Genomic DNA, 14,572 nt, shown 5'->3' on the forward strand with positions numbered 1-14,572 from the left:
CAGATCAAGTGGCTTTCTGAACTTGAGGCTATAGGCTTGGAAACGAACAGAGACAAATCGAAACAGAATCTACTTTTCCCTGGAGCCCTCGTGGAATCCTGGAGACTTCTATTTCCTGTTCTGTCCATTCCTGTCAATCCCTGAGAATATCCGAAGCACCTATCACTCAAGTTTGTCCTAAAAAACGTTAGCATTTCAACCTGTTGTCAACAGGTTTTCCCGCCCTGTCTTTGCCCTCTTCCTATTTTTCTCTTCTGTTTTAAATAAGAATTTATTCACAGAATAAGGGATTATTTATAGATGCCAGTATGTACGTGAAACGGAAACCACAAAGTCTGCAGTTGCGGCATAAATTGTGCCTCTGAATGTTGGCTAGTTTTAAGACCAGCATGAGGGAGGGAGAGTTTCCTGGTTATGTTTGTGGCTTGAGAGAGTAATTTAAATGCTCAGGCTCAGGTTCTTTATCAGGGACAGGGATTCTTTCACTGAGGTGTTGCATCCCTATCTCCCGCACACATCATATACAAACGTGTGTGTGTGAATGTGCATTTTCTGCAAAGGGGGTGCACAGCTTTCATCAGAAATCCTGAAATGTAGGGGAAACAGCATCAGCGTTACATACAGACATAGTGGGTATTTTGGGACATTAAAATTTATTTACTGGAAATTTGAGACATCCTACACATTGAGTATATTACATTCATATCAGGATTTTTTAACTCTTTTTTTGTTCTTAATATTACTTTTGACTTAGAAATCATAATTGTATATATCACGTTGAGTATCTTGAAGCACTCCCAAATGGCCCCCCCTGCTCAAAAGTAATTCCCTTTCATAATCCCTCTTATAATTCCCTCTTGTAAATCCCTGTTATAATTTCAATATAAAAACAACTTTCTTTGGTTAAACATTTATATTGAATGTGTCCCTGATAAAAAGGCATATACTGTTTGGGACAGATAATGCTTTCACAGGATGAGGGTCAAACAAATATTATGTCATACTAAGAATATTTCAACCAGTCTACTTCCACAATGGCCCAGTAGCCATGTGAAAACTAGCATAAACTCATTGATTTGGTGTTTCTACCTTGCTGGAGGACTGCTGGGTGACCCTGAATAACCAGCTGTATCAGCATGGTTTTTTTCCATGCATCATAAAAGATTTTTGTTTCTCTGTACCCTTTGATATCATTTATTCAGCGTCTGTAATAGATGATTGCCTACATTGGATGTAATCCTCCTGTCGATGATGAAGGAGCTGAGCCTCCAAGTAGCACGTTCAAAGTCACAGATGGAGGAAGAGAGAGAACCAGGATTTGAATGACCAATGATCTGTCTCTGGGATCTACAGTCTTTCCTCTAAGCCATGTTACATCTTGTACAATATCCACTGCTAACATGAATGCCTCCTTTTGAGGATCTGATCCTGGTCAAGGATCAGCTAGAGTTCCATGTGAAGGAATCTTGCTAAAAGTAGGAAGTCAGCAGAGGAGGAGATACCAAGATGCAGCTGGCTCTTTAGCTGAAGACCATCACCTGGCTAAAGTCTTCAAAACCTGACACATCCAAGCTCAGGCCACTGCATTTCTCCTCATTTGGGAGTTAGCACATTTTAAATAGCAAAGTTATTCAGCTTTGGTTAACTTTGAGAAGAAAACAGTAACTAAACATAATGTACTAGGGTCCCTGTCGCTAGCTGGTCAAAGGGCCTGTCTAGTAAACATAATGTACCTACTGCTTTCTTAAACAAACCTCTTTTAAAACAAACTATTTTAGCATGCCTAAAATTAAGACAGTAGCCACGCGTTAAATAAAACAAGTGGAAGACACAGGTGTGAATACAGAAATAGCAGAATTTGCTAAATTGTCTTGGTCTCACTTATCCAATTTGTGATTTAATATTTTTATGCCATTTTATTGGTGCCTGCTCTTATGCATCAGTAACCAAACACATTTCTGTTAAGTTTCTCTCAAACTATAATAATTTAGGGCAGGTGTCTGCAAACTTTTTTTCCAAAAAGTGCCAAAGTATATTTATTTTGGCTCTTAAGGGCCTATGGTCCATGTCACAACTACTCAACTCTCCCATGGTTGAACAATCATAGATAGTAGGCAAACAAATGAGTGTGGCTGTGTTCCAAGAAATCTTTATCTATAAAAATAGGGAGTGGGCCAGATTTGGCCTGGGGGTTACAGTTTGCTGATCCCTGGTTTAAAGGATAGATATAATTTGAGGAACACTAAGGAAAAGATAAGAGAAAGTAAATAATCAGGACACAAAGAGGAGTGCCTATCAGAGAAGCTATATGTGTGTTAATTTCCTATGTGGACATTTTATTCATATTTTATACATGACATTATTAAATATATACATTTAGTATACATTTAGTATATTGCAGAGAGCTTTCTATGTAGCATACTGGGGGAGCACTAAATTGGAAGTCAGTAGGAAATCAGGCTCCAAATTAAGTTTTGCCACTAACTTTAATGTATCATTAGGTAAATTATCCTCTCTGAGCCAAACAAGGGTAGTGGGATTATGGGATCTCCAAGGATCATTCTTCTTAACATTGTCTGATGCTACAATTGTCTTATTAAGATTTCTAGGGAGAAATACAAAGTTAAAAATAAAATCATATAGGTTAAAATTATGTAAACATCTGGCCTAGAGCCTCTTGATTCAACTCACATAACCAACCAGACCCTGGGGGCCAACAGGTCAAAGGACACGATGTAAAAGACATGGCTTAGACACATGGAGTGAGAGGAGCAACACAGGCTCCCGTGGGGTGAGGGCTGAGCTGGAAGGTCACTGTAATGAGTGAACTCCCCCTTGGGTACACTTAGTATGATGAGTAAAGCTTTCTTGTGACTTCAGGGAACAATCATAGGAACACTTTATAAGAAGATCCCAGACAGAGAGCAGAGCCCCTTGTGGTGTGCATAGCTTTAGGGGAATCAGGGAGTGCCCCCCACCACTATAATCTCCAAATCATGTAGAACCGAAGATGGTTACCTCTTTCTCAAATGGTGGTGTTCAGGATAAATGGTTGACCTTTATATTTTGGCTTTTGTGTGCTAAGAGGACTTGTGGTACACAAACCATGCTCTGCAGGGAAAGGGTTGTTGTGGGAGGTAAGCTGGAGGGACTTTGTGTCCCATCCCTGCTTCAGGCAGATCCCCCATCCCACCTTTTATTTGTTGGTGCTAAACAAATGCTAGTCCAACCACTTCACTATGAATGGGAAAACTGGGTCTCAGAAGGGGCCGTAAGTGGATGTGGCTGTTGCAGAAAGTGAGAGGAGATTCTTTGAGGCATGAGAAGTTCATATTCATCTTCTGGGGATCGGGCATGCCTAGGGGTAGAAGGCATGTGTAGAAGTGAATACTCAGTCTCAGTTCCTCCCAAGGACTCTCTGGGTCTCTCAGCTTTGCAGGGAACATTCTCATAGTACTCTTCAGCAGAGTTCCCTGATGGCCTTCTACAGAGAACCTGATGATGGATGAGGGTATAGCACAGCTCCTCTGAGTAGGTCTGGTCAATATTGTCCTGCTTGTCAAAGGAGAGCCATCATCAAGATTTGGCCTCTTGCCATGACCTTTACACTTCAGTCTCAACACAGGCTTGACCCTGGGTCAAGTCTGTCTTCTATGACCACCTCCTCCCCATCTCTTGGCCATTTTTTTCTAAATGACTGCTTCCACCCCAACCACTAGGCCAGCAGCAAGAGTGCTTAAGGTGTAGAGCTTACTCAGGTGCATCCTCTCTGCCCCTTGTTCCCGAGTGACCTCTGACCACCTGATATGGTTTGGATATTCGTTCCCTGCAAATCTAATGTTGAAATTTGGTTCCCGTTGTTGGAGGCGGTACATAGTGAGAGGTGTTTTCGTTATGGGAGCAGATTTCTCATGAATGGCTTGGTGCCATCCTTGCAGTTATGAGTGTACAGCCTGAAGAACCATGAGCCAAATAAACTTCTTTTCTTTATAAATTACCCAGCTTTGCGTATTCCTTTATAGCAACACAAGTGGACTAAGACACTACCCATATAGTTCCCAGTCTCAGGGCTCGGAGGACAGCCAATTCTAATAAAAAAGAATAATCTGGCTGGGCATGGTGGCTCATGCCTGTAATCCCAGCACTTTGGGAGGCCAAGGTGGGTCGATCACCTGAGGTTGGGAGTTCCAGACCAGCCTGGCCAACACAGTGAAACCCCATTTCTACTAGAAATACAAAAATTAACTGGGCGTGGTGGCAGGTGCCTGTAATCCCAGCTACTAGGGGGGCTGAGGCTGAGAATTGCTTGAACCCAGGAGGCAGAGGGTGCAGTGAGCTGAGATTGTGCCGTTGCACTCCAGCCTGGGTGACAAGAGCAAAACTCTGTCTCAAAACAAAACAAAAAAATAAAAAAAGAATAATCTTATAATACCTTAATGTGTTTTGGTTATGATATTTAAATACACTCTAGAGATATTTATGTTATCAAATAAGGAAACAACTCAAGGGAAGGTTTCACTTATGATGGGATATCAGGAGGTAAAAAGCAAAGCAGCAAAGTACACGGGGAGAAGCATGGATTTTGAAGTGAAACTTGGTTTTGAATCCTGGTTCTGCCCCCTTGTTAGCAATCTGGTTTTGGGGAATTATCACTTAATCACTCAGTTTTCTCGTCTATAAAATGGGGAGATGGGATGGATTATAGCAGCAACATTCAAGCGTTGTTGTTTTAGCTACATGAGTTGGTGTCTGTAAAGCACTCAGCATGTTGTCTGTCATAAATGAAGTGGTCATTAAGTTCCTTTCAATAAGTTATACAGCACAAGTGGCTGCTGCTTCTGCCACCAGGCCCTGAACATGCCACCCGGGTTCACGAGCACTGACATCTAAAGTCTTTCTCCATGTAAGGGTCAGAAGGGATCTCGGAGGCCAACTTCTCCTGCCAGTTAGGGTGTCGGCACTTCTATCATCATCTCAAGAAATAACTTAGAGGTGTTCTCATTACCTGGATGGGAGTAGATGACATTCCTTTATCTGGAGAAAGAAAATACACTCAATGAATTTCACGTTATAGGGAGATTTGAGGGGAGGAGCAGGGGAGGCTAGAATATAAATAACTAAAAAGCCAAGAAACAGCTGGGGAAGCTCTTCTCAGGCTGTTCTGATCTACAGCATATCCCTGGGGAGTGACAGGACATCTAAACAAGTCACAGCTGGAGCTGTTCTCAGTCTGAGAGGTGAGAGAAGGAAGACACATTTGGTTAGTCTTTGGATAGGAAATCACAATTTCTCCCTCCAGCTCTCTTTCGCTCCTTACCTAGCCCCCTCTCCTTCCTTACACAAAATTGATTTTTGTTCCTTACCCAAATTCGGTGCCTCTGCATCCGGCACTTGGGAGACAAAGAAGAATCAGAAACAGTCCCTGTCCTCAAAAGGCCCACAAGCTAGCACAGGAGACAGACAAGGGGCTGTGAGAGATCCACACTGTGGAGTGGAGGGCCGTCGTTTCTAGTCTAGGTGACAGGATGGTGGTGGTGTGGTAATTGTTGTTCGAGGAGTTAGGCAGAACAGGAAAGTCTTAAGCTAAACATTCTCATTCCTGTACCTGCTGGCAAATAACAAATGAGCACGGCAATTTTTCAAAGCCTAATTAAGACCAAATGGCTCTGGCCATTCAGCAAAGAGGCACATTGACACCCTTGCTCCTTCTTGCAAACATACCAGGTCCGTAAACAAACATGTGCCCTCACGTGAAAGTCTTCAGAGGAGGCTACCATATGGTATACGGATTGACGTTCTCTCGGTCCTCACATTCTGAATTTCCACATCTCCATAAGCTCCCATAGGCATCTAAGACCTCCCTGATTATCATTATAAGAAAAGCATCTTCAGCACGGAGTTTTAGCATCCGGTCTTATTTCTATTATGTTTTGCTCTGATGGAAATTGAGGTTCCCTGGGACCCATCATTCCTGGAGTGAAGTGGCTAGGGAGGGAGGCTATATTATTCGTTTACACATCTTGCAGGGCTAGATTTTAAGATTTTATGTAAATGAACTAGGTTCTCCTCTTTAAGGAAGGCAAAGTCAAAACTCTTCCATTTTTCTTCTTCAGAAACACAATGGCTTGTCCTCAGGCCTACACTTTCTTATTTTTATTTTTAGGTGTGATACAATTCATCACACTCTCCTTCTAGAATTCTTCTTTCTCCTTGACTTTAACGCTGTTCTATCACCAGAGACTATTGCACCAGCCTCCTAAGTGGTCTTCTGGTATCTGCTCTTCCCACTCCTTGCTGCAATTTGTCTTCTGCACAGGAACCTGGGTGATATCTTTAATACAAATCTAATCATACTTGCCCCCCACTCCCCATCCCCTGTGTAAAGCCAGTATCTCCTGTAGCTCTCAAGACAAAGATGAAAATCTTTAACCTGACCAGGAGGCCCCACCCCTCCCCTATCCCAGGCTGGCTTTCTTGCAGTTTCTTGTAAGTGCCTTTCTCCTCCACCTTTTGTATCCTTGCCTCCAGTTACTGCCTTCAGCCTCCAGGCCTCAGGCACTAACTGAGGAATTTGGAGATTAATGAGCCAATTCCGGCTTCAATGAGCTCACCATCTAGTGAGGACAAAAGACAAGCAATTGGATACATTGCAGCAAAATGTGTAGATACTGTAATTGAAATAAGCCTAAGGGGCTTTGGGAACATAGAGAAGAAGCAGTTTGGAAAGGTAAGTCTTATCAAAAGTGAAAATGATAGGAAATCAATGACTTACTTTCATTTTGGGAATCTTGCCTCTTTTCAAAAATGAGTATTTTTTTCCTGTAAAAGCAAAGGAAAGTAAATCATTTTAATATTCAGAAACTCTCAAAGGAAATGACACAAACCTACAAAACTTACTTTTAACTCTTTGTTAAAGTTATATGCCTTTTATAATACCTCCTTCAGCATAGGTGAGTTAAATAAAAAAGAAAAAAGTAAAAGATAAGGCCAAGTAGAAATATATTCCTTTGTGCCTCTCTCTCTCTTTCTCTCTCTCTCTCTGTCTCCCCTCCCCTCTCTCTTTTCTAAATATGATAGGGAATTGATTTATAGATGGGGAAATATGGTGATATAGGTTACTTTTTTGGAGACTTTTTTTTCTGGCAAAGTATCAATTTCTTTTCTATCATGTAAGTGAAGGAGCCAGGATTATTTTCAATCTCAGTTCTAATCTATGATCTCCAAAACAAGCAAGCAAACAAACAAACACACTCTTCCCATAAGGGAACACTGTATAAAAGACCCCCTGAAAAAATGCAATGTAAGTATAATGGAAGTTCATCATCATTTCAGTGGACAAGAACATCTGCTGTGAGGGTGACCATATGTCCTGGTTTGCCTCAGTCTGGTTAAGGTCATTATCAATCACTTAGCGAGCTTTAATTATTTTTAGCATCCTTTTCACTCTCAAAGGTATCTTAGTTTGAATGATCAATTATACGATCACCCCGACTGTAAGTTCTATGTGCAAGTGATAGAAACGTGTGCTTCGGAACATGCAGACTCAGATTTGCAGTGTGACAAAAAGGTGTCTTTTTTCTATGTTAGTAGCTAGTTTCATCTTTGCTTCTGAGGCTTTCGTGTTTGAGGACAGCATGCCACCCATGAGACTGTTGTTCCTGTTTCTCATCAAATTGGAAGGATTGCTTCCCTGATTAACTCTTAGGTGAAGCTAGTAACAGGCTTCCGCTGTGGCCACAGACAGTCACAGGTAACTTACAGCAAATACCACATTGAAACCACACTTAGGGAAGTAACTCCTAAAAACAACTGTCCACTCACCAGGGAAGGCAGAAACACCCTTCAGCGATACGGTGATCCCAGCATCTAAAATACGCAAGAGAGATGGCAAATCATAAAACTGATTTCTGCAGCTTTGTTAAGGTGACTCCTTCCCTTTTGCCATTTCTGTGGAAAACCTTTTCTCCCCGCAGCTTGTTTCATTCTAGATAACTTGGACACATCTCTCACAGTAGAATGCCTTTGTCCTCCTAGGATGAAGATGATACTATCAAATTCAGGAAAAGCTTTCTGCTGTGTTCCCAGCAAAAAAAAAAAAAAAAAAATGTTTTCTCACTCTCAATTCTGGTAATTTCCTTGGTTCCCTTGTAATGAAGAACACACAAGAGTTATCTCCAGGAAATGAAGGTACAAATGTGTGGAACTTTTACAAATCATTTTTTTCAGGTATGGGTTAGGCAATATCTGTACAGTATTTTACTATACTCTGAATTTCTCCAATTTACAGTATATTGCAATTGTTTGCTCACTTGTCTATATTCTACACTAGAATGTGAGCTTTGCAAAGCTGGGGACCATATTGATCTTGTGCATTGTGGTATGTATTTCCAGTGTATGACACAACATCTGGAACAGCAAATGGGTTTTCAATAAATATTTGATGAAGATATGAATACAGAATGAATAGCCAAGGACAGAACAACCCTGCTGCAGGAGGTCAGCAAATCTACCATCATGACTCCAGCGATATAGTTAAATAACAGGACTTCTCTCTCGTAGCACAAAGGCTTAGAATCTCTATGCAGTCCCGTGTCTACATTAATGTCTAAGTATCATTCTGTACATCTTTCTGAAATTGAGGCATAGTCAACTACCTACATGGTTGAATGTGAAAGCCCTTTATAAAGTAGTACGTGTATCAGTTATAGTATGTAAAAATCTTTGGAAAACACCATCCAAAAATGTCTCCCCAGTGAGCTTTCCCATGAAGTTCCATCAGGAGGAGCAGTGGAGGAAAGGCTGACTGCATCCTGACCTTGGCTGTGGTCACCCGCTTGGCTGAGCATTCTGACAGCCTCTAAGATCTATGCACCATCAAAGCCTCTGGGGCCCAGAGGCACAGCTGCAACTCTTCCTCTTCTTTAGGTTACCTTCAATGTGCTTCAGGCCGTTTGCTTACATCTCCGCTTTGTTGCTAAGGAAACATCATAAGAAAACTACTGAATCACACTAAGCTAACAAACCAGGTTCACTGAGGAGAAATGAGTGAGAAAAGAGGAGGGGGATGATTTTGAGAGATATTCTCTGAACTCCTGAGGCCACAGTTTTTAAATCTGTAAAAGAGGATGTATATACTGCTTACACAGGGAGTTATAAGAATAAGCTGAGGTTAAATATGGGCAAAAACTATTTGTAAGCTGGCTGTTTCTTCTACTCGACTTTTCAGCAATTTATTTTTGCATTTCAACATGGTTGTTTTGGTTTGGAATGGGTTCAGACAGCCTCCAAGAAGAAAACCAGACAAATATCTTTAACTTGAGGTTACATGTCAGCAATTTGAGGTATCTGTCCTTTTCACAAAGCCTTCTCTGGCTCTCTGGTCTACCCAACCCCTCCCTTGTTATAATGCCATGGCCCTTCTGATTTATTTCATCCTTTGAACTGTATGCCTTAACATGTGCCCGCTGATACCCCTGAAAATATGTAATTCTCAACTTGCACTGAAAAAATGCACCCTGTTGAAAGGAGTCTCTGGGTTTCCAGCCCCTAACGCGGGCATTGGTGTTAAAAAATAACAACAGTGCTTGTTTTTTAATTGCTTCCTCTTTCAAAATCTCCTCCTGAAACCATGTGAAAAGCACAGATAACTTTACAGACCACAGAAAAACTGACCTTGTCACCCCTTGGGATTCTCGGATCCTGGAACATTAGTTCCATATTTTAATTATTCCTTTCCTTAGAGAGAATACTTAAGGGCTGGATGTTTGAAAGGTCTGTTCAAAAAGAATTAATGAGGTGGTCTTTGTTTAACAGCATCAAGGCAATCACAACGGTGTCTCCACAAACTTTCTAAAAATTGTCGTAACATCTGGCATGTGTTCACCTCAGAAATAGACATCTATAGCTTAAAATAAAATGGCTAGGGTGGAGGTTGAGCACAAAGGTGCCTTTGTGGTACAAAAGGACAACAGGAAACTAAAGGACAACAGGAAATAAGACCCCTTATTTTATAACGGGGCATGACAGGGACTAACAGGGTCTTAGTTCCTCTTGCTAGGAGTTACATTAGGCTTCTAGCAAAGTAGCACATCTCCTGTCCAAAGTTTTTCAGCATTTTGTCTTTTGTCCTGTCTTCCCATTTGCTACTATTGCAACTGCTGCTGGTCTAAACAGGGCCCTCCCTCACTGGGATGTGAAGTCCAGGGCTTGACACACTTCATTCTCCTTGGGCAAAGGCTGGGGGGAGTTTGGTTGATTTTGCTCTCACCTGGACGTTCTCTGTTTGGGGCTTTGCATTCTCAGATTCCAAGGCATCTCTTGAGAGTTCTGCTGCCACCTGAAACTCAACGTATCAGAAACAGGCTAAGTATTTCCTAACCAGGCCTACCACTTCTTTTCATAATTTTTCCAACTTTTCTCATCTCTGCTGTTTGTGTGTGACTCTGAAATTGACTGGTTGCCCTCACATATGTTAATACTCTTTCCTCAAGCACATGCCACAAGCTACCTTTGATCCGACATGCTCTCCATTGCCACAGCAACAGCCCACTGATATTCTCCAACTGCCATGAACGAGTGATTGTAAATCGTCTGTTCCCAAATATCCAGGGATCCTCAACATGACCCTGAGAGTATCAGTGTCCAGAGAGAGGCCTGAGGTCCTCAGCTACCATCTCTTTGGTGCAGTTCCAGGAGCTATACACAAGTAATGGGGAAAGGTACTGGCTTTGTCTTATGTAAATCACACCATCTTTCACAGAAAGCATGGAGGCCCAGAACAAGGGATAGAAGGAGAAGAAAAGGATTGAATAAAGAAAATAAATTGGTTCATTGTTTGGGTTAGATTTCTGTATACCCATCTTTCCATTTGTTGGGAACTTGGGGTATGAGGATAAAGAAACTAACACTTAAACACTACTTAATATATGCCAATCATTTTGTGTGTTATATTTCATTTAATCCCAGAATAAATCCGTAAGATAGATATTATCATTATACTTTTTATACTAATGAGGAAACTGAGGCCCAGAATGCCAGGCAATCGGTCTGAGGATCCACAACCACTAAGGAGGAAAAGCTCGGTTTGCTGCTGGCAGGTCCCTTCCTCTGAGACTGAGCTCCTCTCAAGAAGGGATGGGTGCCATTCTATCCTGTGCAAAATTTCCCCAGTTTCTTAGCTTATTTGACCTGGAGAGACATGGCTGGGGTGTCTGCTGATTGGATGATTACTGGGTGTTGGGGTGACAATGAAAATTAAATACCAGTTATATACAAGACTTCTGAATACATTAAGGGAAACATTTTATTTAATCATTTTAATGAATTTATTTTTAAAACTGGGTCTTGCTATGTTGCTCAGGCTGGCCTCAAACTCCTGGGCTCAAGCAATCTTCCTGCCTCAGCCTCCTGAGTAGCTGGGACCACGGGTGCATGCCACTGCACTTGACTCAAGGGAGACCTTTTAAATCATCATAGAAATAAAGATGTTGGGCAAACTGATCAACTATTTGGAAAAAAAAATTATATCTGACACCATATACTGAATATATGTTGCCAAATGTAAAATAATAAAATCAAAACTTGGGTTGATTTGTCTTATCTTGGGAAGAGCAAAGAATTTTAAGCATGAATGCAAAGGCAGAAACCAAAAAGCTTTCTAGATTTAAAATTGAATTTTCTTTAAAATACAATAAACACAAAACCATAAGAAGTCCAAACACCATACAATGTGTGTACCTTGGAAAAAGTATTTTTTTCTTACATAAAACAAAATTTTAAAGTAAAAAAATTTTTAAAGTTTTTTTTTTTGCAATGTTTATGAGAATGGACTAATTTCTTCAAAGCACAAATAGCTTTTACTATCAATAAAACAAAATATATCAAAATAATAATGGGCGAAAGACATTACTGGCTCTTCACATATGAAGAAATACAAATGGCTAATGAATACAGAAATTTAAATAAGCAGAATGTATCCGATGTTATCAGTAGTTACAAATGCAATTACCATTTTTTTTGTTTATACTTTCTGTATTTCCCAATTTTGTTATTACAAATACATAGTAAGGTCATAATTTTTTACCCCCACATCAAAGTTCTAAAAAACAAATCCCATATGTGACTTCAATCAGGACTTAATAACTCATATCATTTCTGTATTTTGTTTTGTTTGATTTATCAGAACGGTGATTTCTTTATGTTTCCAGTCAATCATCTACCACTTATTAAGTGCCTGTCATGTGCCAGAAACAATGCCAGGAACCAGCAATTCAAAGATAAATAAGAAATAATCACTACATTTGAGCAGCTCATATCTAGTAATAAAAATAGTAATTTATATAATTGTTAGAACAATGCTAGAGTAGAAGATTGACAAGGGGCTGCGAGGACCCAGGGTAGAGAAGTCTCAGACAACATGATTTTTAGGAAGGGACATGAGATATTCCACAGGACCATCAATCTTCTTTTCAGCAAGTGGTCAAAAGTGGGCTAACAGTTCTTCCTGTGTTCCACTCTCCAGTGGCATGAACTGAGACCTGGGATTCCAAACATAACCCTGTGAAGACCCCTTCTGGCTGGCTTACTCTCTCTAGATCGCCCTAGTTTATACCCTAGAGATTACCTTGTCTTTAGTAGCACTAGATTTTTACAATGACAGCTTTGATATTAAGGAAGATAATGGTCAAAAAAAAGAAAGCAGAAAATGTCTTCTAATTTTGAACCCTATTTTGTGTCAGGCACTCACTATGCTAGCACAATACACACTAGAACCCTCTAAGGTAGATACTGTATAAAGAAACTGAGGTCCAGAAAAGTAAATCCGAGTTCTCTGCCTATTTAATTTAGATGACCTCTGCTTACCTGCTTTCAGGGAGTACACATCAAAGGAAGCCTCAAGGTGGCAGGAAGCTTGCTGTTTGTTTCAAACTTAAAATTCTGGCTGAAAGAGGGTGGTGATTCTGACCTCCTTGTGGAGCATGAGGGGCTCAGGAGAGCATCTCCTTCCTGGACTTTCAGAAAGTTTTTCATTTCTTAGGTGGTAACCTATTATATAGACCTTCCTTGGTAAAGTCTTTCCACCTTTCAGCTATTCTCCATCAGCTGCTCACCATGATTCTTCGGAGAAGGGAAATTTAATGTGGTATCTGGCACTGAGTAGGCACTGAAGGCTTGGCAGTTTCCTTACCCAACTACTTTCTACCCCGACTTAGTGTGCTAACTGTATACTAGCTTTCTTTTTCTCTTCCTTGCTGTATTGCCCTGTCTCATCTCCTCTGCTCTCCCATAGGGAGTCTATTACTTACCTGTTTTCTCTCAGCAGAGAGTTTCCCATCCTCTCAGTCCTCTCAGGGCTTCCCCTCAGTCCCTTTATCACTTCCTTCTTGACTTGTGCTTTGACAGGACAACTCCTGACTTAAAGAAAGGGCTGTGTGGCTCTGGCCACCCATGCAGAAACAGCAGAAAGGAGAAGGGTGTCTCTGCAGAGGGGAGGAAGAGGCTGGGGGAGGAGTGCTAGAGGCGCGCACGTGCAGAATGTTCTAACATGTCAGTGTCTGAATCAACTTGGCTGTTGGCCATAACCAGCAACTACCCATCAATGAGAGCTTCAAACCTCTGGGGAATCCCAGGTCTGAAATTACAGATGGGTCATGGGAGTTTTTCCACTGCAGATATTTACATTTATAAATTACGTTGTCTTCTTAAAAACGTCAGAAGGAGGTTAAAACAGTCAAGCCACAGACCTGTAAAAAATATATTATCAACAATTCTCAAATCTGAAAACAATACACCCAATAACAAAATAGGCAAAATATTTGAACAGACACTTCACCAAAGGAACTATACAGATGACCATTAAAGATGATAAACATTGTAGTCATTAGGGAAGTGTAAATCAAATCCACAATGAAACACTTTTACACACTTATTACAATGGCTGTAAAACCCTGACAATATCAAGTCATGGCAAGGTATGCAGAGCAACTGGAAGTCTCATTCTTTGCTGATGAGAATGCAAAATGACAGCCTTTTTGGAAAGAAGCGATAAGGACAGAAGGCAGATGGCTTTACCGGGTAGAAGAGGGTGGCTCACTGGCAAAGATCCCACCCTCAAGCCTTGAAACTGCAGCCCTAAATGAGAATGGTTATCCCTGTTATCCTGCCCAAATGTTACTGTTTGGCCTGTCCAGCCCCCCTTATTCTGTGCCCATATAAACCCATATAAACCCCAGACCTCAGCTGGCAGAGAAACAAGCAGCTGAACATCGAGAGGAGAAGCAACTGAGTGTCAGAGATGCGGCTTAACTTCGGGTGGCATGACTTCAGAGAGGAGCCTGGCCAGAGACAACAGGCTTCAGGGAAAGATTACCTTCTTCCTGTACCATCCCCTTTCCAGCTCCCCTTCCACTGAAAGCCACTTCCACCATTTAATAAAATCCTCCACATTCAACACCTTTCAAACCATTCATGCAACCTGATTATTCCTGGATGCCAAACAAGAACCCGGGTACCAAGAGGGCAGGGTGTAAAAGGCCATCACCCTGACTCTCCACTGAGTGGGTTAAAACTGAGC

At 41.2% G+C, this 14,572-nt stretch overlaps 1 protein-coding gene across 3 annotated transcripts; it reads right to left on the bottom strand.

Annotated features, from left to right (window-relative positions):
- Positions 1-636: 636 nt before the first annotated feature.
- On the bottom strand, positions 637-13,518 carry GCSAM (germinal center associated signaling and motility). Of its 3 annotated transcripts, none has more exons than XM_025375694.1 (6): positions 13,305-13,518; positions 10,268-10,336; positions 7,822-7,866; positions 6,773-6,819; positions 5,006-5,034; positions 637-3,552 (listed from the first exon to the last, which is right to left on the bottom strand). In XM_025375694.1, the coding sequence occupies exons 1-6, from the start codon at positions 13,331-13,333 to the stop codon at positions 3,238-3,240; spliced, it is 534 nt and encodes a 177-aa protein (XP_025231479.1). In that variant the 5' UTR covers positions 13,334-13,518; the 3' UTR covers positions 637-3,237. The 3 variants fall into 3 exon arrangements, with proteins under 3 accessions (XP_025231479.1, XP_025231478.1, XP_025231480.1); XM_025375693.1 differs by having other exon boundaries at positions 10,268-10,342; XM_025375695.1 differs by lacking the exon at positions 7,822-7,866.
- Between the last annotated feature and the right edge of the window lie 1,054 nt (positions 13,519-14,572).

The sequence above is a fragment of the Theropithecus gelada genome, chromosome 2 (genome assembly GCF_003255815.1).
Source record: "Theropithecus gelada isolate Dixy chromosome 2, Tgel_1.0, whole genome shotgun sequence".
Taxonomy (NCBI): Eukaryota; Metazoa; Chordata; class Mammalia; order Primates; family Cercopithecidae; genus Theropithecus; species Theropithecus gelada.

Excerpts from the sequence above, each read along its gene's own strand:
- GCSAM (XM_025375693.1), bottom strand. The coding sequence starts at position 13,333 with ATGGGAAACTCTCTGCTGAGAGAAAACAG. Across the intron at positions 10,343-13,304 it reads TCTCTGCTGAGAGAAAACAG|TTTCAGGTGGCAGCAGAACT; the intron begins GTAAGTAATAGA and ends TGATACGTTGAG. Across the intron at positions 7,867-10,267 it reads CCCAAACAGAGAACGTCCAG|ATGCTGGGATCACCGTATCG; the intron begins GTGAGAGCAAAA and ends TGCGTATTTTAG.